Source organism: Anolis sagrei, chromosome 7 (assembly GCF_037176765.1).
Source record: "Anolis sagrei isolate rAnoSag1 chromosome 7, rAnoSag1.mat, whole genome shotgun sequence".
Taxonomy (NCBI): domain Eukaryota; kingdom Metazoa; phylum Chordata; class Lepidosauria; order Squamata; family Dactyloidae; genus Anolis; species Anolis sagrei.
The window spans coordinates 30,793,520-30,820,182 of record NC_090027.1 but is presented as its reverse complement, the minus strand read 5'-3'; the positions used below and the strand labels follow the sequence as shown (position 1 = coordinate 30,820,182).

The window sequence follows — 26,663 nt, the reverse complement described above, 5'->3', positions numbered from 1 at the left end:
CAACAACGTAACATTTCTAAGCTCTGGAAAAATATCACAATTCTTTCTTTATTTGTGTATTTGTATAAATGCCAGTGTGTGGAAGTGTGTATACTATTCAGTAGATAGATCATTGGGTAACTATGATGCATATCATGCGTATCTATATTCTGAAATGAATGTGTTAATAACTAATTGATTTTTTTCTACAACATCCAAAAGTCTTATAATAGTCCAAAGAACATTGAAAACTAATGATGTTTGAACAACAATAAAATAGCATAGTAGAGCACATAAGACTGTATAGCTACTCCCATCATCTGTGTGGGTCAACACTGAAACCATCTATGTCTTATAACATTACTATGAAATGACTGGACAATGGCTTTGGATAATCACTGGTCAGAAGCAGCCGTGTGAAAGTTTCTGGGAATGTATCCCATGACCACCATTACATGGTGAACGATCTGTAAATGCAAGACAGATACTTGTGGTTTGGGATTAAATAATAAAAGGGTGGAATAAGGGAGGACACAGACTCTTCAGTGTGTTGGGCCCATGCTACCATGCAAGCAGTAGGGTAGCAGTTGGTATTCGTGTCCACACTGGCACCCAACATGATGTTCAGTACTGATTGTTTGACTTCTGATGGCATCTTTCCCATTACATGCATCACCATGTTATATCATACAGCCTTGCAAAAAATCAATGTATATGCTCCCAGAGGGCTGCATAATCCCTACTTTTGCTATAAGTATTAAGGTGTAATAATGACAATATCATTAGGATGTTTAACTGTTAGATGGGAGGAGACGGGATGTGGTAGTGAATGAGTTAAACTCTAGAGATATCTGGTCCTCAGTTTTGGATTTCAGTTTCCCGGTGAAGAGAAACATCTGCATTTCAAGGCCAGAACATTTGTTCATCCTGCAACAGCTTTTACTTGTCTCTCTCAATCTCACATTGTGACACAGCATATGAGGCCAATCTAGAGGCTGTGGTATATGCCACTCACTGACATCAATAATTGTCACCTGCACTGATGGATTGCCATTTCCTCAAAATAATGAGGTGAAAATAGAATGGGCTTTGAGAATGTCAATGCAGTTGCTTTTATGATCTCGGAATATACACTATACAGATGGCAACAGGCATGGAAACCTTGGTAGAGCTTGGTACAATCACTGAGGTCATCGGTTTGCACCAAAACTAGCATCCTGGGGACTGTTATGGGACAATATGGTGACATGTGGTCCATGACCTTCCTCAATGATGATACTTCTAGAATTTATCAACACTGTACTTCTTATTCTCTTATTAACTGGAACCAGGCTCTTGTTTAAATGTCTCCTTCACCAGGTCTGTAACTGAAGTCCATAATAAAATGAAACCACTTTCTTGTAAACTGTGGAGAGTCTTAAAGCAGCCCAGCACAAGGACATTGCTCACAGAAGGAGGATTCAATAATTGAACTACAGCAGAGTCCATCTATACGATCCTGTATTAATCTCAGTCTAGTAAATCACATTCTTCCTCTCTTTACTACTCTCTCACAAGTCCTTTTGTCTGACTACATTGTAAACTCTGCAGGACTTTACTTCTGTACTTTACAGTGCCTGAATATAAAAAAGAAACTAATTTAATAAGAGATCTCCTGTTGAGATACAAAGTTCTAGGCTCAAGTGTCATAAGGGGAAATAACAGATTCTTTAATTTTGAAGACACTATGCTCAAATCAATATCAAAGAGCATGGCGAGGTCACGGAGATGTCATGATGTCAAAGGTGGCATGGATATTTTCCTGCATAGAAGAGAATCCTGAGCCTCTCATTAATCTTTATCGATGGAATAGCTGTGGTTATCAGTTGTGAATAATGCATTCCTTCCAAAACAAAATGATTAGAGATAGGAATTTATTTTTTTAAAGGTACAGCTTCCAGAATTCTTCATGTATGATGGCCAATGGCCATGACAGCTGGGGGAATGCAACATACACATGAAATGCAAAAGGCAATGGTGATAAGATCTAGAACAGTGGTTCTCAACCTGGGGTCCCCAGATGTTTTTGGCCTACAACTCCCAGAAATCCCAGCCAGTTTACCAGCTTTTAGGATTTCTGGGAGTTGAAGGCCAAAAACATCTGGGGACCCCAGGTTGAGAACCACTGATCTAGAAGAATGTAGACTGGTAGACCATCCTCATTGCTGAATTATAGCAGTTTGACACCACTTTACACCTCATGGTCCCATCCTATGAATCACTGGGATTTATAGTTTGTTGTAGTAACCAGAGCTCTCTAACAGTGAAAGGCAAATACCTCACAAAACTACACATTTTGGAGTCCTGTGCCAATTTTGCAGTGTGGACATAGCCTAAGAGTGAACTTAGGCTATGTCCACACTGTCTTAGGCTATGTCCACATCCATGGCCTAATTCTGACCTGATGGTCTTAGGCCACACACTGATCCCTTCTCCTCCGGGAAATGGTTTGAGCATTCAGAAAGTTTTACAAACACAGGGAATATACTCCCATCTCAGTCCATTCCACTGATGCAAAGATCATCATCATCATCATCATCATCATTTATACCCCACCACCATCTCCCCAACGGGGACTCAGGGTGGCTTTCCATTCCAACTCCCTTCATCAGGGCAAGAAAACTTAATCAAAGCCCTCCTGACAAAGAGCCATCCAGCCATAGAGATAGATAGATATGATTCACACACAGAGAGATATAGTATCATAGATTTGAAAGGGACCCCTACAGAAGGACAATGATATGTTGCATTTTCCAGGGTAGGCAAACCAGACACTCCCCGCATCAACACTGACAAAGAAACAGCAAGAAATATTGTTTACCCACAAGCATAAAGAAATTACATATATTAGAAACCAACACTTTCTCATTACTTTATTTTCCAGATCACCAGACTGGGCCACAGCAACGCATGGCAGGGGACATCTAGTTACAGATAAAGATACAGGGGTTTTCTATTGTTTCAACATTCAGTGGCCATGATACTATGAATGTTTAGGTCCAAACAAGGGATTCAGGGTCCAACAAACTAGAATCAGATAAGAAAAAGTCAGACCAAGTTTTGTTTTGTTTTTTTTAGTTTGAATCATGGTAATGCGAAGCCAAGTGAGGTAAGACAAGATTGCTCAAAGTCCATGTACTGAACAGACAAAGTAAAGTCAGGCTAGATCTTCACTGCCATATAATGATCAAGGCCCTGTTCTCGATCCCGCCTTCCACACAGGCGTGCTTGGTGGGGATGAGAGACAGGACCTTCTCAGTGGTGGCCCCTCGCCTGTGGAACTCCCTTCCCAGGGATATAAGATTGGCCCCCTCCCTCCTGACCTTTCAGAAAAGAGTAAAAACCTGACTCTTTGAGCAAGCCTTTGGAAACACGGTGTAATTGGGCAAACACAGTATGATGAAATAATATAACTCGAAACAGCTTAAGCAATGTAAATTGATAAGGAGTAGAATTGGTAGACATTGATTATTAGTCTTAAGTGCTTTTATATGGATCTTTATTAAGTGATATTAACTGTTTTAAATTGATATGTATGTATGTATTAGGCATGTACAATCCATGGTTCCAAATGGTTCTAAAGTACTTACAAAACTAAAGTTTTGGTGGTAAAAAATAGGGGGCGCTGGTGCTTTGCTTCTACAGTGTTGCTAAAGTTCTAGTGGTGAAACTTTCAGAACTCTAACACAACTTTCAAAATTTCATTATAAATGGCAGTTCCTAATAGGTTCTGCCATAAAAATCATCAATAATGAAATAATAATGAAATTTTGAAAGTTTTGTTAGAGTTCTGAAATTTTTACCACCAGAACTTTAGCAACACTGTAGAAGCAAAGCACCAGTGTCCCCTAGTTTTCGGAACCAGATATTTAGCTTTGTAAGTACTTTAGAAAGCTAGAACCATGGATTGCATATGCCTAGTATGTATGTATGTTATTGAGTCCCCCCCAGGGGTGAGAAAGGCGGTATATAAATACTGTAAATATATATATATATATATATATATATATATATATATATATATATATATTATGGCATTTATTTGTTGCCAATCTATATGCTGCTCTGAGTCGCCTTCAGGCTGAAAATGGCGGGGTAAAAATGTGGTAAACAAACAAACAAACAAACAAATAAATAATAGTTTAACATCAGTGCATAATATGGGCATACAATGAATCTATAATCCAGATTCAAACTGCATTATATAGCAGTGTAGATCCAGCCTAAGTTGACGCAAGTGGCCTAGGAAGAAGTAGGAAGATCTGGCTTGAGACTGAAAGGGATGAGGCTCAAATGTGACTTGTGTTGAAAAGCACAGCACAGCAATAGAGAAACAAGAGCGTAAAAAACAAAAACAACAGTTACAATAAGTACACTTAATGGGAAACAAAGAAGCTAAAATGGAAAATGTAACAAAAATGACATAGAGTAGCACACAAAACATAATGTAGTAAATTAAAATCAGTGCACTGAGCGTGTTTCCAACCAAAATGGTCTTCATCAGCAGTTACAAAGTGGCATAGGCATAATTATAATAAACTCCCAGAAGGCTCGCAGCACACAGCCTTAATGTTTTGTTGCAGAGCTTTAAATTGCATTACCACAAAGAGAAGGTCAAGAAACAAATCTCAAATCCTGATGTTAAAGCAAACCCTGGCACGAGATATCTTCAATGAGAGCTGCAATTACATTGACACTTTTTTTGGTTCCAATTTTGTGTTTAATGCATTCATAGACTGTGTTTTCCCCCTTATATTCCTACTTCTGTACTGAAGTTGGCTTCAGCCGACTCCCCAGCAGAGTCTTTAAAAGAACTTCATTTCCAGTAATGCAATATTTATTTATTTACAGCATTTATATTCCGCCCTTCTCACTCCACAGGAGACTCAGGGCGGATTACAATGTACACATATATGGCAAACATTCAATGCCAATTAGACATACAACGTATATAGACATTAGGGCTGGGCGGTTTCGTTCGTTAATTTCGTAATTCGTTATTGATTCGTATTTAAATTAGCTTACAATCCGATATTGAGCCATGCAGGAGCAACTAAAAATCGAAACGAATTTTTCAATTTATTTCGTAATTGTTTCGTAATTGGTTCGAAATCGTTTCGAAATCGTTTCGAAATTGGTTCGTTATTATTTCCGTATGTCTGGTGCAAGTTTTATAGTTTTTGTTTGTTTTATCAGTGATAAAAAAATAAATTATCACACCAACAGTCAACAACAGAGGGAGAGGGAAGCTTCAGAAGTTCCCCCTGTCCCATTTGGAGGTTTTTTTTAGCGTATTGTGCAATCGTGTCCACCATTAACGAATCAATTCGAAATTTACGAAATTTCGTAAATAACGATTTTTTAAAAGAAAAATTCGGAATTCTTTTAAAAAACAAAATCAATGGACCCCTTAAAAATGAAACGAGTTTAGAAACATCTGCGACACTGAAGTATTTCCGCATTCCCCGAATGCTTTGCTGGAGTGCTTTTTACTGGAGTCTTTTTATGGCCTCATAATTTAGTCAATTAGGTGGTACCTAATTTTCCTACTTGACAAACGCAACTGTCTTTTGGGTTGCAAAGGTCGACAACAAGCTACACAATTGACTGGACACTCACCCCAACCCGGGCTGGCTTCGAACTCATGACCTTCTGGTCACAGTGATCTTAATGCTGCTGACACCCAGTCAGCTGCGCCACAATCTTCTGTTTATTTGGAGGGTGGGGGTATTCTGCTTGATTCATCCCAGCAAATTGTGCAAGGGGGATAGCCGTGGTTCTGCTGGAATTTCAGAATCAATGCAACTTTCTTAAACTTGAAAGGTTATAGTAAAATAGATTTCTTTCAAGTACTGGAACCTTTTGTGGTTATTGTTGGTGCTTCCTTTTCCTATATGCACCTCATGGTACAAGCTCGAACCCTGAAGATGAGGAATTGGCTTATTCCTCCAAACTTGGGAAATTGGATCCTAGGGGCTCCTAGTATTTAAGGGCATGGAAAGGAATGGCATTGGAGCCTATTTTCCTCACTGAACCAGTCTTCAAGAAGTGAAATGGACTGAGGAGGTTGTCTCTCCTTCCAGTGACTTATTTTGCCCTTACAACTTCATGGGGTTTGTATGCTTATGCTGTTAAATGGAATATGGTGCTAATTGGAATAGCAGCATTAAAAAAATAGGAAAAAGGTGTTGAGGGATAGGAACTGAGAAATAAAAAAAATGAGGCTGTGATGTTCTGACTTCTGAATTTTGCAATTAGCAGCAGACTAATTTCTAGGAGTCTTGGAGGTAGGGAGGTAAGCGTTATATATAACATTTTAAATCTGATAATAATACGAGGATTGAATGAAAAGTAATGCCTCCACCTTTGTAACTCCTCAACAGATGGCAGTACTCGTATGCAGCAGGTACTGGCTTATTCAGTAGACTCTCCTCTACAGTTCCATTTTGGTGGGAAGCCTTAGCATTGAATGGTTGTGTTGTTAAAGTGTGAAGTGTGGAACCCTGTGCAGACGGTCAGTCAATGTGACTTAAGCAACATGCAGTCATTGAATTCTTGACAGCAGAAGGTGTCACCCCCAAAGGAGATTAATCAGAGAATGCAAGCTGTTTATGGTGATTGTTTTGATGTGAATACTGTGCGTCTTTGGGCAAGTAAGTTTAAAGATGTAGAGGTGGGAACATCTGACTTGTGTGACAAACAAAGAGTTGGATGTCCTGTGACAGCAACCACTGAGTTTCACAAGCAAAAGGTTGACAGATTGATTCAGGATGATCGTTGTATCACTCAGAGAGAAATTTCAAGTATAATTGGCATTTCACAAGAACATGTGGGTCACATTATTGCTTTGCTTGGCTATCGGAAGATCTGTGCATAATGGGTTGTGGAAACAGAGTGTTGACTTCTTCCGTGACTGCTTCAGAAAACATGTTCATTATTGGCAGAAATGCATCCAATTGTTTGGTGATTATGTGGAAAAGTGAATAGTGGTAGTTAAAGAGCACATTTCCATGTCTGATTTATTAAAATATTTCCATCCAAACCCAAGTAACAAAGGTGGAGGCATTACTTTTCATTCAACCCTCGTATTTTATATCTGTGTAACAGAGTATATTATGGTTTTCTCTCTTTCTCTCTCTCTATATATATATATCTATATCTATGTCCATTGTTTTCTGACATTTGGTTCCACAATGGAGCCTGTGCTTTCCTCATTGTCAAAAGTTAGTAAGACAGAGTGGTTAGAGAAAGATAGTGGCAAAAGGAAGGTGATATTTTACTCCCTTTTCTTTCTTTACACTCAATATTTTCTGGCATATTTTCCTTTCTGAATAGAAATACAAGGCAGAGAAATGACTGAGAAAGGCCTCCAGAGAAGGAAAGTAACAGAATGGGAAGGGACTCGGCATTTTCTCTCCTACCTATCTTTTCCTGGTCTGTAAAAAGAATCAAGTTGTTCTACTGTTTTGCTTCCCTTGAAGATTATTACATGAAATTAGGCACATCTCCAAGGCTTTCAGCAACGTTTTTCTTAATATCCAATAATATGTGATGGCAATAATATCAAAAATCAAATATGTGATGTGTAAGCCAAGGGGCAGCTTATATGATCCTTCACTTCTAGATGCAACCCTCTGATAAAAGGGGCTCTTTTGCAAGGCTGGCATCATGGAGTCATCCTCCCCATCTTCCATTCATGCTCCCCTTTATTCACGTTTGGAGAGTGTCTGCTGTTTTCTGACACATCCAACCACTTCAACGCCATGGCATTCACACACACATTGTGTTCATGGAGTAGCAATTATGAGACAAGATATTTATTTTTATTTTATCTTCATTTTTTTTCTCTTCCATTGTTTCCTCACCTGGTTTAGAAATAAGTGAGCCCACAAGCTCAACCTTGTTCCAAGGTCAGTATTGTTCTTGCTGTATGTCACATCTTCTCTGCCTCCCTGAATTGCAACCTCCCTCTCCCCGCCATCACTCATTGTTATACATTGCCTGTTTCCCTGTCCAGTTTGCATGGAGGATGGTACCACTTCCTGCTGGGCAACCAAAGGGAGTTCAGGTTCGATCGGTCTCCTTGTCTCCATCATGTCATGTCTGATAAGTCAACCCAGTGCTTCAGAGCTGTAGCATCCAGTTCCAAATCTCCTCATTTTCCCAGATATCGACTTGAATCCTATTTGTTAGTCTCAACTAGAGTAAACCTTGTGAGCCTACTGTGAATGTTGAATTCAGAGATAAATACCCTTGTTTCAATGGGCTTACACTATTGGAGCTAGTAATAGGATTCAGGATATCAGGTACAGTATTGTTTCCAAGAATCTAAGCATATATCTAATAATGAGAACAATGCTAGAGATCAGTAAGGTAAAGGGAAATGTTTCCCCCGACGTTTAGTCTAGTCGTGTCCAACTCTGGGGGGTGGTGCTCATCTCCATTTCTAATCTGAAGAGCCGGCATTGTCTGTAGACACCTCCAAGGTCATGGGGCCAGCATGACTGCATGCAACATCATTACCTCCCCACAGAAGCGGTACCTATTGATCTACTTACACATGCATGTTTTTTAACTGCTAGGGTGGCAGAAGCTGGGCCTAACAGTGGGAGCTTGCCTTGCTCCCTGGATTTGAACTGGCAACCTTTTGGTCAGCAAGTTCAGCAGCTCAGTGGTTTAACCTGCTGCACCACCAGATCAGTAAAGGCCACCGTTTTTGTAATTCCATAAAGCTACAATTACTAGTATACCCATGGTCCTTCCACACAGCCATATAACCCAGGATATCAAGGCAGATAATCCCACGATATCTGCTTTGAACTGGGTTGTCTGAGTTCGCACTGCCATATATTCCACTTCAAAGCAGAAAATGTGGGATTTTATTCAGCTATGTGGAAGGGGCCCCAGTTTCAAAACAAAACAATATATTTGTAGAGTAGATGTGCTTAAATAATAATAATAATAATAATAATAATAATAATAATAATAATAATCCTTTATTTGTACCCCGCTACCATCTCCCGAAGGACTCAGTGCAGCTTACAAGAGGCCGAGCCCAAATACAACAATAAAACAGCAGCAGCAACAACAACACAATAACTCAAAAAAAGCAATAACAATTAACAACACCCAATGACGCAATTTAAAACAATGGCTGGGCCAATTGTAACAATAAAATTAAAAAGTGCTGGGCATGACAAGGTGGGGTGTTTGGAGAATAAGTTTCCTTATTCTGGAAAGACACACTGGAACAACCACATAGACTTATAATTGTTGAAACAATCTGAAATTTCCAGTCTTCTCCTTTTCTTCTTCTTTTCCCTCTGTACATGGGGTTTTTGATCTCATTCCGGGGTCAAAGTTAATGTCAAAGCTTAGGAAAGCTAATTTTGTTGACCACAATCCCCCAAATCCCCCAACCAGCCAGTTGTCCAAGCAAGTGGCTTTCTCAAGCTATATTGGCTGGAGGTTGACAGTGTTGATCAATGCTCAATCAGAAGAAGAGTTGCTTCTCTTCTTTGTGGAATTAATCTCTTTGTAGCTCTTCACTGTTTAAACTGTGTTGTGAATGCTGATATTGCCAGTCTTGCACCTACCAGGCAGACCAAAAGATCAGAGGTACCGCTTCATCATTATTCTGGAGGCAAACTCAAATTCCGTTTGGAGCCATTACAAAACACATAAAAAGGATCTAGAGGAATTGGTGGCATAGTGAACAAAGGATAGTTGTCAGTAGAAGGAGATGTGGAACTGGCAGGAAGCGGCCCCAAGTTGCATCATTGGCAAATGGAGATGAATGGTTTTTGTGAAGAAGCATGCACCAAGACCAGGTGTTTAAACAGATCCATTTAAAAAAAAAAAGCTAATGGGATGCAGGTGAGGAAGAGTTTTAGCAATCTCAACCAGCGATCCAACCTTCCATCTTCATTGAGGAAACTTGCCTGTAGGAATGGACCTTAACATAGCCTTGCTCCACAGCCCTCCATCCGATTTCATCCCTGACTGCAGGAAATGTATGTGGTTTGTCTCCCTGTCAATCTGCATTCCCTTTCCAGAATCAACACTGAAATGCAGCTGCCTCACTTAACCAAAAAATGGAACTGATTTATTAACTCATCTGTTCTTTCTTTTTCTTTTTTTTCTTTTTTCTTTCTTTCTGTTTTTCCTCCTGCATGGCTTCCCCGTGTGTCTCCTCCTCATGCCTCCCTACATTCTGCCATGTAAGTACCACCAGCTTATATACCAGCTGTAGCAATTTTTGAAGTCTTTTTTGTGCTAAGGGGTTGGTCAGGAGAGTGGGGAGATGGGAAGGGAGGTAAGTTGCTAGAGAAGAAACAAAAGCAATACTCTTTGGAATTCACCCCGGTAATGGAATATCCAAAGCAGAAGCTCTTTGAATGCTATAAACATAGCAATGGGGAGAGAAAAATCTGTTTAGACATTCACCCCAAAGAGTCAAAGAGGAACAAATGTGTATTCTTCACCTTTTCCACTCGAGAGTGAAAAATCATAGTTCCTGATCATGTAGGCTGCACGTATAGATAATGCTATTCTGTTCAGAGTGTAACTCAGTACTCACAGAGAACATAAAGATGGATACAATGAGTTAATGTGCTCCCTTCTTAATGTGTTGCTTTTAACCTTTTCTGAAGGAATGCATGATTAGGACTAACTTGGAAATTATGTTGAATTACAAGACTATATGTGCTATATGTGATGTATAGCAAACCTGTAGCAGGGGTGGTTGGTATACTAGTTAGGAGCAGAAGGAAATTATGATTATCATGGACTCGGTCCTTTCTGTCACTCTAACTTTGTGTTGCAGCCTATTTTCCAGTATAATACGCCAGAACATTGGTTTATAATAGTTGGTATTAACCAGGATTCTTTCTGATAATATCTTAGTGGTGTGTCGGTAGTGGATGGGTGTGTGCAATTTATATTGGGTATAGCCATTAAAGTTGTTTTGGGGGACATCCTTAATAATATCATTTTATGGCAAAAGTATGATAGTTGCACAACGTGGCTCAGAATCAATGAAGGGAAGAATGAAGTGTGAGAGACACAACTGCGACAGGATAGCAGTGAAGTAATTTAATTCATGTAGGAGAGGATAAGGGTGAAGTAATGTAAAACTTATTTAATGTTAAATGATAAATAATGGCTTACAAAGATGGTAAACAGGATAGAAATGTTCTCTCTCCCCCTTTCTGGCGAACAATATTGCCATGACTCTGATGCAGCTGCGTCTCTCACTTGCTGCACTGTCTCGCATACGTGTTCCCCTCATTAATTCAGACTCATGTCGCGCAACCAGCGTAGGGTCCCAGCTATCATACTGTTGCCTATTTTATTTATGGGAAGTATAGTTTGAGTTTATAGTTGGAGCCCCCGGTGGCACAGTGGGTTAAAGCACTGCGGTGCTGAGCTTGTTGACTGAAAGGTTGCAGGTTTAAATCCGGGGAGCAGCATGAGCTTCTGCTGTCAGCCCCAGCTTCTGCCAACCTAGCAGTTCAAAAACAGGTAAATGTGAGTAGATTAATAGGTACCACTCCGGTGGGAAGGTAATGGCACTCCATGCAGTCATGCCAGCCACATGACCTTGGAGGTGTCTTTGGACAATGCCGGCTCTTTGGCTTAGAAATGGAGATGAGCACCACACCCCAGAGTCAGACACGACTGGACTTAATGTCAGGGGGAAACCTTTACTATAGTTTGAGAAGTATAGTTTTCAACCTTTGTATCTTTTCATATAGTGATAAAGATCCAGAAGATGGTCTGCAGAAGTAAACTGTTTAAACCTTCTTCAAGTCATCTCCTTAAGGTTTCTTTCCTCAGGCCGATTTAATGAGGGTGCATATATTTTTGTTTCATCAGTTACTAGAAACAAGGAGGAATTTTAATCTTATTTATTATATTCTTGTATATAGGAATGAGTTTCATTATTGTGCATTTCCAACATTTTTTGCACTCTGGGATTTTTTTCCCCTCCAACAATTTTCTTTCAGCAAAAATGGTTGTGCTTGTGAAAAACTTTTTTTGCAGCAGAAAAGAAAGTGTTTTGCACGTAATGTATTGATTTCTCTGCAAAAATGTTGTTCTTGGCACAAAGAACAGAGCATTCAAGTGCTGTTGCAGTTATTTTGCATCTGGTTATTGAAGAATCTTCATGAATCCTGGCTATTTCCTTTGAGGCATGAAACAGCTGTTGGGAGGGTGCTTTAGAGGCTGTCAAGTTGTGGAGTTTGGATCCTGAAGAAATAGGAAAGGAATGATAATGTCTGTAATGCTCAAGAAAGAATGCACACAAACATAAGGGAAACTTACAAATGTGTATATAACTAACAAGATGCTAGCCTGTAAGTATTAAGTATATACTATTAATATTAGAAGTGGCTCATCCCTACATCTGATCTAAATTCTTTCATAAACAGGATTTAGAGCATGACATCCTTTGTTGATCTTAACAAGCATGCCAGCCAAAGAAGACATATGTTGCTGTGGAATATTTCACACATACACACACACACAGAGGAAACATTTTGCTAGCACTGAAGGCTAGATATTTGTTCACTGTTGATGTTTTTAATGTGTAATAATAGAGACTTACATCTCCACAATAGCTACTTAGGACCCCATCACATGAGGCTCGAGCTCCATCCTAGAATGGTTCCAGGACTGAGCCAGTCAGAGTCTAACACATTTATTATTTATTTATTTCAATTACTTCTACCCCGCCCTTCTCACCCCCGAGGGGGGACTCAGGGCGGCTTACAAGCGAAGGCACAATTCGATGCCTATATCACATTATACAAAACATAGAAAACAATTTAAGCAAATTAACAGGTTAAAACATCAATACAATATTAAAACATAAACAATCTCATGCTCAGTGTCTAGAGTTCCGAGTGTCCGAGTGTCCATTCCGTTTCATCAATTCCTGCTCCTCGTCAGGTTTTTTCCTTTAGCTGCCAGAATGCCCGAAGGCTTGGTCCCACATCCAGGTCTTCAGTTTTTTCCTGAATGATAAGAGGGAGGGTGCCGATCTAATCTCCCCGGGGAGTGAGTTCCACAGGTGAGGGGCCACCACTGAGAAGGCCCTGCTCCTTGTCCCCGCCAACCTCACTTGTGAGAGTGGCAGGGTCGAGAGCAGGGCCTCCCCAGACGATCTTAAACTTCGAGGTGGGACATAGAGGGAGATCCGTTCGGACAGATACATGACGTAGGGCTACTTGCAGTGAGGCTCCTACCTGGCTCCCTCCTGGAAGCATCCTAGGACAAAGCCCTGAAAATACAGGTGGATGCCTAAGTTCTCATTAGGTAAGCCAGGGACAGCATGGGGGAAGTCAGGTAGTGACAACTTTTCCCCGTGTGATGGGGAACGTGGTATTGTGGGCTATGCAGGCGGGGCACAAGACAATGGTTTCCCCTGCTGCCCATCACATGGATATGATGATGTTCCTCAGCTTGAGACTCTTTCAGAAGGGCCAACACTGATGTGTCCTGGCTTTGCAAGTTCCTAGTCTTTTACCTTGTGACTCAAGGTGCTTCTTTAAGAACTCAACTGAGAAGAGTGGTAAATGTTATAACAATATGCATTATTTGAAATGTTAATTAGGAAGAAGCTGTTCTGATATCCTTGGGGAGGGCGTTCCATAGCTGAGGGGCCACCACTGAGAAGGCCTTGTCTCTCGTCCCCACCAGACGTACTTGTCACAAAGGTGGGACCGAGAGCAGGGCCTCCCCAGACAATCTTAAACATAAGTTAAATGTACAAATTTGAAGGCTTTTTTTGTGTTAGGGGCGACTTGAGAAACTGCAAGTTGCTTCTGGTGTGAGAGAATTGGTCATCCCCAAGGATGTTTTACCATCCTGTGGGAGATTTCTCTCATGTCCCTGCATGAGAAGCAGGAGCTGACAGATGGGAGCTCACCCCACTCCCTGGATTTGTACTGCCGACCTTTTGGGTGTAACCCATTGCACCACCAGGGACCATATCAAGATTCCACTAACCAGTGGCACAGTGGGTTAAACCCCTGTGCCGGCAGAACTGAAAACCAACAGGTCGCAGGTTCGAATCCGGGGAGAGGCGGATGAGCTCCCTCTATCAGCTCCAGCTCCTCATGCAGGGACATGTGAGAAGCCTCTCACAAGGATGACAAAATATCAAATCATCTGGGCGTCCTCTGGGCAACGTCCATGCAGACAGCCAATTCTCTCACACCAGAAGCGACTTGCAGTTTCTCAGGTCGCTCCTGACACGACAAAAAACACATAAAACAACAACAAAAAAAAAACCAACCAGAGTCAGGTGAAAAAGAGAGGCTCACAGCCTGTCTAAAACCAGTAAGATACAAGGTTCCTCTGAGCTGAGATTTCATTATCAGAGCTGAATTGGCAAATGTTTCATACATAAATTGACTCCTGGTCACCTTCTTCCTTTCCTTGACTGGACTATTCATCATTTCAATCTAGTGACTGAGTGAGAGCTATTTTGCTATATTTTGCCATTAAAGAACTGAGAGAAAGAAAGACTTGCAGATCTACTGCAGTTTACTAGGCCCAAGAGAACTCTGCCTGGGGCAGAGCAGCAAATACAATAAATAAAGAGAGCAATAACACTGCAGAAAATGTGTGAAGTCATTAGTGCACACCAACGTTGCATGCAAGAGATGAAGAATCTCAGCAGAAGTTTGACTTTGGGCTTCTGTATCTCTTCCTTCTGAACATCCAGAGCAGTCTCGCCGGCTGTTGATCTGTCTTTCTTATTCCCTATGGAGACCGCTCATCTTTCATCTCCCCAACATTAAAACCATTTTAATGAAGGCATTGGCACTCAAGAAAAATTGTTTCCTGATTACGGTCTGCAAGCTTCACAATGATTGTCGAGCCAATTTATTAGCAAACATAGAAGTGTGGTAAACTCTTAACATCACAGAAGGACAATTAGTAGTTATCAAAGGCAAGTGTTCCTCCCTCAAGGCTTATGGGGAGTTATGGGGAGGGGAAGCTTTGCAGCTGAAAGAAACATACACATACTTGCACATATACACACACTGATAGATCCCGTTGTTCATCTGTATTACAGGGCAGCCTCCACATCAATAAGATTTGTATAAGTGTTGAAATAACAAATACTGTTATGTTGTTGAAGGCTTTCATGGCTGGAGTCACTGGGTTATTGTGAGTTTCAAGGCTTTATGGCCACATTCCAGAAGCATTCTCTCCTGTTGTTTTGCCTGCATCTATGGCAGGCATCCTCAAAGGTTGTGAGGTCTGTTGGAAACTAGGAAAATTGGGTTTATGTATCAGTGAAATGTCCAAGGTGGGAGAAATAACTCTTGTCTGTTGGAGCTAGGTGTGAATGTTTCAATTAGCCACCTTGATTAGCATTTGATGGCCTACAGTTTCAAGGTTTCAATTAACCACTTTGATTAGCATTTGATGGCTTACAGTTTCAAGGTCTGGTTTCTTATTTCCTGGGGGAATCCTTTGTTGGGAGGTGATTAGCAGGCCCTGATTGTTTCTTATCTGGAATTCCCCTGTTTTTGAGTGTTGTTCTTTATTTACTGTTATGATTTTAGAGTTTTTAAATACTGATAGCCAGATTTTGATCATTTTCATGGTTTCTTCCTTTCTGTTGAAATTGTCCACATGCTTGTGGATTTCAATGGCTTCTCTGTGTAGTCTGACATGGTAGTTGTTGGAGTGGTCCAGCATTTCTGTGTTCTCAAATAATATGCTGTGTCCAGGCTGGTTCATCAGGTGCTCTGCTATGGCTGACTTCTCTGGTTGAAGTAGTCTGCAGTGCCTTTCATGTTCCTTGATTCTTGTTTGGGCAATGCTCCGTTTGGTGGTCCTTATGTAGACTTGTCCACAGCTGCATGATATACAGTAGACTCCTGCAGAGGTGAGAGGATCCCTCTTGTCCTGTGCTGGACATAGCATTTGTTGGTTTTTCTTAGTGGGTCTGTAGATAGTTTGTAGGTTGTGTTTAGCAACCCACAAATACCATTGATTCAATAGGTCTACTTTAGTTGAGACTAAGAACTGGATCTAGTCCCAAAACATTGTTTCACTCCATTCTTCTAAACTCTTTTCTCTTTCTCTAATTTTCTTTCACTTCCTCTCTCTCACACACAACAAAAGCACTCGTGGTTGTATCTTTAGAACTGTTTCTGCTACTACTTTCATTGCAATAGTACTGTATTTTCCTGAAATTCTAAAGAAAAGAGGGTCCGTTTCTCTTTGTTTACACCAAGTCCTTGGTGATGCTGTCATAATAGGCAGGATGGGCAATTTGGCCAAGATCATATTTCATAATTTTGATTAGAGTCAGAATGGTTGTGTACTTAACTTGTGATGTTTTAAGTCTCATGAACAGAGAGTCCAAATACTAACAAGAAAATATCTCGCACTGTAATTTTGAAAATGTCACTGTTTTTCAGGAAGATGATATGTCAGCTTCCATGCCATTTTCTAGGGCTTCTTTTTAAGGTGTATGTTTGGACACTCCCCAGAAGAAAGTAGGCGTGAATAATAATAATAATAATAATAATAATAATAATAATAATAAATGTTATTGCAAACAATTTAAACCTTTTCCCTGATCACCAACCCATATATATGTATATGTATATACATACACATATTAATAATAGGACCAAATCAAAGTTGGTAGTAAGTTTTGGATTTGATTTGTCAAACCTTTTGATTATTCCAAGCATTCAACCATATTACTGTTGATGTGAGTGCCACCTCTTCCTCTCACCCGAAAATGTGCCTTATGTGTTCATTTCCACTTGTTCTTGCATTATTCACTCATGTTTCCAAATAGGCTCTTTAAAATGGAAAGAAATTGAAGTTTTGAAACACTGAATGTGGTCAAAAGTGAAACTGATTGATTTCCCCATCCCTAGTAATATGCACAAACAGGGACTTTTCAAACGAACAGGATTCATCTGACTTAGGAGAGAGGAAATGGCAACGTTTTGTGGGGAGAGCAGTGAAGACTGCATTCGGCCCCTTCTGTTCTCTCACTAGGTATATCCATACATTTATTTCAACAATGTTGAATTTGTTTAAATCAAATTCTCATAATAATAATAATAATAATAATAATAATAATAATAATATATTTAGAAGAGATAACATATTTAAAAGATGACAGGAAATCAAAATTTTGAATCACCTAATAATAACAAAGAGGCACAAAGGGGACCAAAACTCTGTCCAGCAGAAGAAGGCTTTATTTCACTCTTTTTTCCATATTGATAATTTGTTCTTTAATTTTATAGCAGAGACAACCGCTGTCCAGACACCCTGGAAAGGTCAGTAAAAACCTGCAAAAGCTTCCCCAGATTCTGATTGTGAACCCCAATCCATCCTTCCGTATCTTTCCCTTGCAGCTAAGCTAACATCAAGGGATTGGTCCTTCATAGATGGAAATGGTCTCTTCCCAGCTTCCTTGTGAAATCCCTTGCCTCTTCTTTGCTTCATTCCCTGGAAACCTGCTAAACCTGCTTCCAAAGAATCTACCTTGACAGTAAAACTTCCCCTGTAGCCAGCCAACTTCATTACAGAATAATGTGCCTCGTCCTCATTTCTTGCAGCTTAACATGTGCTAGAGATCTCTGCACAGCTTCTGCTTTTGTTTGCTGTGTGCCTACCCTTCCCTTTTTGCTTTGGCGTTCCCCCAAAATCCCTTTTAACATTCTCTGTATGACCTGTCTGTGAAGTGCAAAGCGTGGAAGAAGATTTCTAATCTATCTTTATTCAGAATCATGCTTTGTGTACATATTTTCATTATTCAGTGACTCTAATATCAAAATATACTTTGCTGTATTAGTGGATGGATTCACCTGAACAATTACAGTGCTGCAGATTAGGATTGTGCATGGATTTGGTTTGATCAGTTTTCTTTTGGCCAATCCAGCTTACGGTTTGGCAGGCCATAAAAATAAGGGCTCAGTCACCATGATTTTTTGGCTGAAACGGGCTACGTGGAAGCCGGTCACGGCTCCTCCTCACCTATTATGCATCACACAACACTCAAAGAGGCTGCTGTGTACTCTCATGGAGTTTCCCCATGAACTCTGCCTGTTGAGCCAATCAGGATAGAAGAATGCCATGTTGCCTGTTAAGCAAGCTGTGTCTATTTAATGGAGCGAGTTCCTCCATTGCTTTCAGTTGCATCCTGGCTCTAGAGAGGTGCTTCAGTCTGATTGCCTTGCCACTTACTCTCAGCTTTATTTTTTTTTTGGCTTGGCCTCTCTAGCATTGAATCTTTTCGATTTTCCTTTATTTTCCTTAAAATTTTTGATTCTTTATATTTAATGGGACTGGGGGTTGGGAAAGTGCGGGGCGGGTGAGTGGGGTGTGTGCACACGTTTGGGCACTTGGGAGAAAGAAAGAGCATTTCTTTGCTCTTGGTGTGCTTTTCTTTAAAAAAATATTTGGGTGGCTTTGAGAGCCTTGAGTCATCCTTTAGTTTCTTTTTCTCCTCCCCTCCTCTCCTTCAGAAAATAATTTTAAAAGATAATAATTATTACTATTAATAATAGTAATCCCAGCAAACAAACAGAAAAGTCTCAATCTCAGAAAACTACTGTCTAGTTACCTATCAACCTACCTATAATTTCATTCCTTTGCAAATAAATTTTCTGTTTATATTTCTTTCGGTGCTCTTTGTCTTCTGAATTTTAAGTAATAATAAAAATATTTATTTATTTATTTATTTATTTCGGGTACTTCTACCCCGCCCTTCTCAACCCCCTAAGGGAGACTTAGAGCAGCTTCCAACCGGCATACGTTAATGCTTAAAATTCACACAATAAAATACATAATAACAGTAATTATAACAATTACAACATTACATTAATACAATAAAATACAATAAAAAGCCAGCCTGGTGGCCATCGTTTTGCCAAGTCCGTAACTAATAAATTCATTCTGCTTATCATAGTCCGTTTCCAAAGCTTTAGTCGTCATTGTTAATAAGTATTAGTAGTCATCCTTTGGCTTTTGCCACTTGCCAGTAGTAAGAGGGACTACAAAACTTAGTTTTGGGCTTCAATCCGTGGACAAACCTTTCCAGAACCCATCATCTCCCTTCCTCTCCTTCAGAAAAGATTTTTAAAAAGATGATGATGATGATGATGATGATGATGATAATGATGATGATAATAATAATAACAACAACCCCAGCAAACAAACAGAAAAGCCTCATTCTCAGAAATCTACATAGTGACCTACCTACCTACCTATACTTTCATTCCTTTGCAAGCAAGTCTCTCTGTTTATATTTCTCTCTCTGCTCTCTGCCTTCTGAATTTCACATAATAATAATAATAATAATAATCATCATCATCATCCTTTGGCTGTTGCCAGAAGTAAAGAAAAAAGTGTAATAGTGGGGCACAGGGCTGTGTGATGTGGAAGTGCATCTTTGACGTTTGGCAGGAAGGAATGGTTCCCTGCTGTTGCTTCTGGAGAAGGTACAGGTCAGGGCCATCAGGGAGATACCTTTTGGGGAATTTTTAAGGAGATTTTATTTCTATAAAGAAAAGAAATTCCTAAAAATCAGGGGATTACTCAATGATTCTGAAACTTTTAAGGCTAACAATGGTTGATGTGTCCTCCAAGTGTGGTCATTTTCATCCCAATAGCCCTAAAAATGACAGGAAGGGGAGCCTGGAAAGCCCCTTCCTCATTGCCGCCAGATCTAGCCCCTTTTTTTGGCTGAGGACCGAAAACAGATATTCGACTACCCGCCGAATTTGGTGGTCTCCCGAAATTTGGCAAGCAGAAACAGATTGAGGTTCAGCTGAACTTCACTAGCCTACTGCAGATATGAATACTCAGGTGCCTCTCAATACTTCATGTGGTGTTTTCTATCCATATTCCTTTAGGCATTCAGGGGAAAGCTATAAATGAATGTGGTAATAAAATACTCCACAAAAGGCATACTTTTTTTGAAAACTGAGATGTATTAGTTATTATCATTTGTACATTTTAATAGTTTTATCCATGTTTTTAAATGTTTTATTTAAAACAACTTGCATCGCCTTTACATATCTTCCCACTGTCCCAGTTTGGCAGGGACAAATCTGATTAATCCTCTGTCATATGACTTTTCCAGCTGTTTTAACAATGCCCCAGTGTCTCTCTCTCTTTTTTTTCTTCCCACTTTCTCCATTCATTGTCTATGTGCAAACTGAGCTCAAAGTACAAAAAATAGTTTGGACTCAGTAGGAGAAAAGAAGATGTGCTGGACTCAGCTTTCTGAACATAGAATACCAATCATAAGATCATTTTTCACCATTTATATTTGGGTATGCGCAGGGTTAGTGTTCAACAAAAAGGAAGAGATAGCTTGGTGAGCTCGGACATCTTTAGAAAATCAAATGCAAGGCCTACGGTTATTTCCCATCGATGTCTGCTTAGCCTTTATGAATATAAATAGACCAATCTTACAACTATAGGCATGGTTCATCTGCAATAAATTTGGGGGAATCTGTGGGAGAAAGGTGTTTCACTGGTATGGGAACACCACCAATAACAGCACTCTGCATGTCTTAATGGTCCAAACCTGGAAGGAAAACTCAGCAGGGCATTCCAGGCCAACCATTTTCAGCTTATTGTGTTTTCGTTCTCATATGTTCTCAATGGATAATCTTTTTTTTTTATCTGGGAAACCCATTGAGCATGATTGTTGATCATTTTGGAACATTACCTCTGAAATGATCTCAACCAATGTCGGAGATAAGCCAGACATGGTTGTTCTGGTTTCTGATTTATATTGAGATAAGTTGTTATGGCAGTATAGGTACTTTGGCAGATGTTATACAAATTGATATGAAACAGCTGCTTATGGAATGGGCAATTCCAACCCAACAGACCACTTAAGAGGGAAAACGCTCTGAAATAGTGTGTTTGCTCTGAATAAAAGAAACAGCACAGAGATGGTTTAGTGGGCTTTTGGATCCTGAGCTTCTCTGTCTGTAGTTCTGCATTTTTTGGCTATTAGTTCTCCATCCAGACACTCTTCAGATCTTCACAGCTCCAGATCCTTGCCCGTTCTATCAAGCATGTCTATTGATTCATGTAAAAGTTGGGATACTCAGGTTGGTAGGCTGTTTCCGTGTTCTATTTTATGGCAATTCTATAGCAGTTGTAAGTTTTTTTTGGGCTGTATGGCCATGTTCCAGAAGCATTCTCTATGGATGTTTCACCGGATAAGGCAGGCATCTTCAGAAGTTGTGAGGACCTCACAACCTCTGAAGATACCTGCCAGAGCTGCAGGTCAAACGACTGGAGAGAATGCTTCTGGAACATGGCCATACAGCCCAAAAAACTTACAACAACCAAGTGATTCCAGCCATGAAAGCCTTCGACAATACAATTCTATAGCTATTCTAGTTGAGGTTCATGGAGTGCGAAAACGAGCTTCAATTTTGCTCAGGATCTGGAGCTATGGATGGGTGAGTGAGACTGAAACCAACTTGCAAATTGCAATAGTTTTTACAAGGATGGCAGTTGTGGGGGGGGGGGGGCATTTTCTTACTAATTATTGTTGATCCCATTTGCTGACATGGTGCCTCCTATCGTTTTACAGGGCCTGGAGCAGTGCATGATGGCAACAGTGGTGGGTCAAGAAGAGTTGTCTGCATCTGGCTGTTCCCCTTCCTTCTCCTACACCTGCTGCTCAAGTTTTGACCCCGTCAACTGTGGCACTCAAAAAAGGAAAAAAAGAAGAAAAAGTAAAGAAGAATATTAAATTTTTTAAAAAATAATCAGAATAGTAAAGAGAGTATATTATGAGGAAATCTTGAGGAGAAAGAAAGGAAGTTTGAAAAAAATAAACACAAGAAGAGTCCATATTGTTCTGCTGATGTATCAACACAACTGAGTGCTGTTTTATTTCTAATTTTTCCCCATTTTTCCTGATATGGACACGTATACAGCTGTTGGGGACCTACCAGTTCATTTGGCTGAGTGACCATTGCTCCCCATTTTTTTCCACATTAAATCTTAGCAAGATACCTGAGTCCTTCCTTCCTTTTCTTACACCCCTTCCTTCCTTTTCTGACCTTCCCTCCATTTGTCTTTCCTGTCTTTGTTTCCCTCTGAACTTGCCCAACTCTCCTTCTGGGAGGATTACAATGTCTGCTGCCTTGTGCGCAACACGTCATGGCTTTCGTCCTCCGATTCTCTTCCTCTCACAGACTGCACTGTTATCCCTTTAATCACAAAGTACAACACAACAACTACAGATGACAACCACTCTGGCAAATTGCAACCACAAGCGACAGCAAAGGGGAAGGAAAAACAACAGCAACAATAACACCTGATTGTTAAGACACGGATTCATTGTACTACATGGATATCATGGATAATAAGGGATTCTGATTCATTATTAATTTTATTAATTATATTTTCTGATATGAGCCTAGAACTGTTAGTTCATAAAAAAAATACAAAAACAAACAAAAAATGGGGGGAAAAGAAGTTTATTAAGTATTAAAAACAAAATGAATAGCGGGATTCTTAACTAGGAGGTGAACGGTCAATATCTCCAGTTGTTTGTGTGATCTGTTTAGATGAGAATTGAAAATGTCCAGAAAAGCAAGAGAATGCAAGAATGAACAAGCAATGACTCCACCAGCATTATCAAGTCTCCATTCGTTGTTCTGGTGTTAAGCTCAAGAGAGGTTTCCGCTGTTTTCATACCATTTGGAAGTGCAAAGGTTGATGCTCACTGTATGTTGAGTTAGATGGATATGCTTATTCTTTTTTATGAGGTATATATATCTATATATACAGATATGAGGTATATATATAAAATTATTATTATTTGTTAGCATTCTAGCACATTATTTCTCAGCCGGGTCCTTCTTCTGACATTACTGCATGCTGTATATGGAGTTAGCTGTGTATTGGTCTTTTCAGACAAAAGGGTAGAGTTTTATTGGTAATTGTGTAATTAATTCCTGACTCTTTCTTTTTCTTGGCCTTCCCGTGGGTTATTTACATGTTGAAGAGATTTATAAAAAAATAAGAGAAAAGAAAAGAAAAAAATATATACAATTCTGTAGTGTCTCTTTCCAGATTTGGATTTCTATGAGGAGGGGTATTGATTATTAAAACTAATACACATGCTTCATTTTCTCTATTCTACACAGCTTCAGTTAGGAACATGAGAAGGACACAAACATGAAATAAAAGAAATTTAAACTAATAATGCCCAGAATTCTTTATCACAGTGTACATTATGCTATTTTATGGGGACACTGGCAATAGTGTCTTGATGCACAACGGCATTCCTAGTGTCCCAGTACACAATGGAATCCTTGTGCATCCACTCCAATGTGCAACAACCCCAATGTGCATTGATCTCAATGAATATTGACCCCAATGCACTTTTGACACTTTGCTGGCTCCTTTTGTAGTAACACAACAGCAGCCCTTTATTGGATATGGATATTATAGAACTGCCTAATTCTAATTTCAGATAACAAAGTTATGAAGACATACCTCTCTAACAGGATTGTGGCTCCTGTGTCCTTTCTATAAGAGAAAGAGGGGGGGGGGAGATTTCTCACCTCTATATGCGAAATCAACTCATTAGTTTTGTTCATATGTGCATATCTATCCATAAACTGAGAGAAATGCACATCAATGGATGTTTTGGAATAGACCAGAAATTGGTGGCCTACATTGTCTTAGAAGACAATTATGCTGGGGAAGGTGGAAGGTAAAAGGAAGAGGGGCCGACCAAGGGCAAGATGGATGGATAGCATCCTTGAAGTGACTGGACTGACCTTGAAGGAGCTGGGGGTGGTGACGGCCGACAGGGAGCTCTGGCGTGGGCTGGTCCATGAGGTCACGAAGAGTCGGAGACGACTGAACGAATGAACAACATTGTCTTCAGATCAATAGTGGATGTTGCCTCCGACTTGATTTTTTAAAAATCTACATTGCTTTTCAGCCTGTTTGGGGATACTTGATTCTTCAATTGGTTGTGAAAGGGGATATTTGTCAATAGCTAATACATCAACATCATTCATCAATTAAATGTTGAACTTTGGTGGAGAAAAGCTCTGGTTTGAGGATTCAAAGAGGAAGACCATCTTCTTGCTTCAATGCCATTTATTTGTTCCTTCTCTACCAAGATTTGAGCAACGAGTCCTGGTGAGGTCCTTTTAGAAAATAGCATTGATGTGAATAGTACATGAGAACTGAATTGATAGTGTCACATTCACGCAAAATGACGAGGAAACCAAAACCCTCCAAATCATATAGGGGCTATTATAAATTGATATGACGTTGGGTTGAGAGGTGCTTCAAAATCCCGAAAATCGCAGGAAAAAAGTGTGTGTTTGATTGGTTTGATTTCTAATTTTTTGTTCCCCACCAAAATATAGTATGAAATGTAAAATAGTGCATTGTATTGAAGTTTACAAGTAATGAAAATCAAACCAGCTATCATTTTGCTAACCCCGTCCATGTTTCTCCTATTTACTCTTCATTGATTCTAGATGTCTTCTTTCTGCCTGTCATTGGTTTTTTTTAAAAAAATCCTTGCCCTCTTCTGTCATTGGACTGAAATCCTAAGTTCATGAGCTAACATCTCTGCCTTGAGTTTGGTATTCAGTCTCCCAATATCATTGGTTTCAATATTGTGGTCATACTGAATTTCCTTATCCTGATGATACAATATCTAATCATATCTCTACTATCTGTCTGGGGAACACTTTCTAGGCTCCAGAAAAATAAATACTTTCTAAAGGATTTCACAAATCCAAGAATACCTGCTTTCTTCCTTTTCTTGTTGTTACAAACATTGGCATTCCTTTCCACCTTGACCAAAATTCCCCTAGGACTCAGAGTTTTGCTATTATATGTCCCATGAATGGCTCTTCTACAACTGGCAAAGTGTGTGGGATGGGGAATCATTTTGGCGATGCCCCTATAACACCATCCTCTGGAGCAGTATTTCTCAAACTCTTTCCTCCAGGCATTTTGGACTTCAAGCTCCTATAGATCCCAGCTATCTTACCAGCTATTGTCAAAAGCTTTCATGGCCGGAATCTCTGGGTTGTTGTAGGTTTTTCCGGGCTATATGGCCATGTTCTAGAGGCATTTTCTCCTGCAGGTGAAACGTCAGGAGAAAATGCCTCTAGAACATGGCCATATAGCCCGGAAAAACCTACAACAATCCACTATCTTACCAGCTATTATGAATTGTGGGATCTGAAGTTCAAAACACCTGGAAAAGCAGAGTTTGAGAAACAATGCTCTGAAAAATGCCACAGATCTCAGAATTCGATATTAGTTGACATCTATTTATGGTGTACAGCCCAGACACTTCACTGGTTCTCCTGTCTGCTCCACCAGTCTTGGAATGGTTGCATTATGTGAACAAGATGGGAATCACAGCTAAACCATCAGACTTTGAGATGGTGAGCGGTTAGCTGTAGTGCAGCTCCACCTGCAGAACTTCTATTCTGAACAATGCAGGATTTTGTTCATAGTCTAACCCTTGAGTTAGTTTTTGGAAAACATTGGGATTGCTAAAACATAACAAATTAGTCCCCATTCATTTATTGCTTCCATGGACAAGTTATGATCTCCAAATAATACAGCTCACCAATAATGTGTGTCAGCATTCCTAGGATTGCAAAAATGAGGCTGGGAGTTGTCATGCATTTGTTATGTAATACTACATAATTGACTAGCTACATATTGTGGATCACCAGTTATGTGTGACCATATGTTTTATAGACATTTTCAGACAGAAATGGTTGCAGGGAAGTGGTTAATAGAGCAGCAATGTGTCCTTCAAGAGCGGAACTGAATGTAAGAAGCAGAGCTGCATGTAATGAGGTCTGGGAAATAGAGATATAAAGGTTACAAGTGGGATTTTTATTTTTATTTTTACAATCACTTTTCTCACACTTTATAGTTACTCAGATGGTAGTGCTGGAAGGGAGAGTTAACCTCTTTGTCTCATCTTGTCCTTGATTTCAGGTCATAGACTTTTGATCGGATTGTGGCTGTGGCCTTCCCTCTAGCTATGATGGGTGAGCAACAGAGAAGACACAAAGGTCATTAACCATGCCCAGTGAGAATAACTTTGTCCAAAAACTGGCTATGTTGTGCTGCTCATTTTCCATCATCTAATATGTGGGGAATTTGTCCCATACAAGAAATGAGAATGTGCTCCCCTTAAAGAAATCACCTAGATTTTGTTGACATAGAGCTTCTTCTCCAAGAGAGCTGTGAGCTCATTTGTATGTCACACTCATTAAGGTGGCCCACAGCAAGTTCTTTGCTCAAGATACTAATATAACTCACTACATAATTTGAGAACAATATTTATTATAAGTTGCCTCATTCATGACTTCCCTCAGTCCCATTTTCCATGCAATAAGTCTGGGGAATCTTGATGTTATGTCCATATGGATTTATAATCCATCCATTTCAGGTTTTACTGGATTTCCTACAGTTTTTAGGCATGCCATGGGTGTTTGGATCTTTTTCTGTCCTGGCTTGCTAGATTTTCGTTCTCTTCTTTCTTTTTCTTCATTCTTTCATCTAGCTCTTCTATAAGTGGAGTTGTAGGGCAAAATGTACGGCCACTC

At 39.8% G+C, this 26,663-nt stretch overlaps 1 protein-coding gene across 8 annotated transcripts in view; it reads left to right on the top strand.

Moving 5' to 3' along the window:
- Nucleotides 1–24,829, top strand: part of LOC132782807 (protein CEPU-1-like) — a 1,227,856-nt gene extending 1,203,027 nt beyond the window's left edge. The window contains exons 8-10 of one of the 8 annotated variants that reach the window (XM_060787738.2): nucleotides 7,893–7,928; nucleotides 17,319–17,348; nucleotides 21,635–24,829. In XM_060787738.2, coding sequence (XP_060643721.2) covers nucleotides 7,893–7,928; nucleotides 17,319–17,348; nucleotides 21,635–21,735 — 167 coding nt within the window. In that variant the 3' untranslated portion in view covers nucleotides 21,736–24,829. Of the gene's footprint in view, nucleotides 1–7,892; nucleotides 7,929–17,315; nucleotides 17,349–21,634 lie in introns of all 8 variants that reach the window. The other 7 variants (XM_060787737.2, XM_067470763.1, XM_060787740.2 and 4 more) reach the window with 7 other exon arrangements.
- The last annotated feature ends 1,834 nt before the right edge of the window (nucleotides 24,830–26,663 follow it).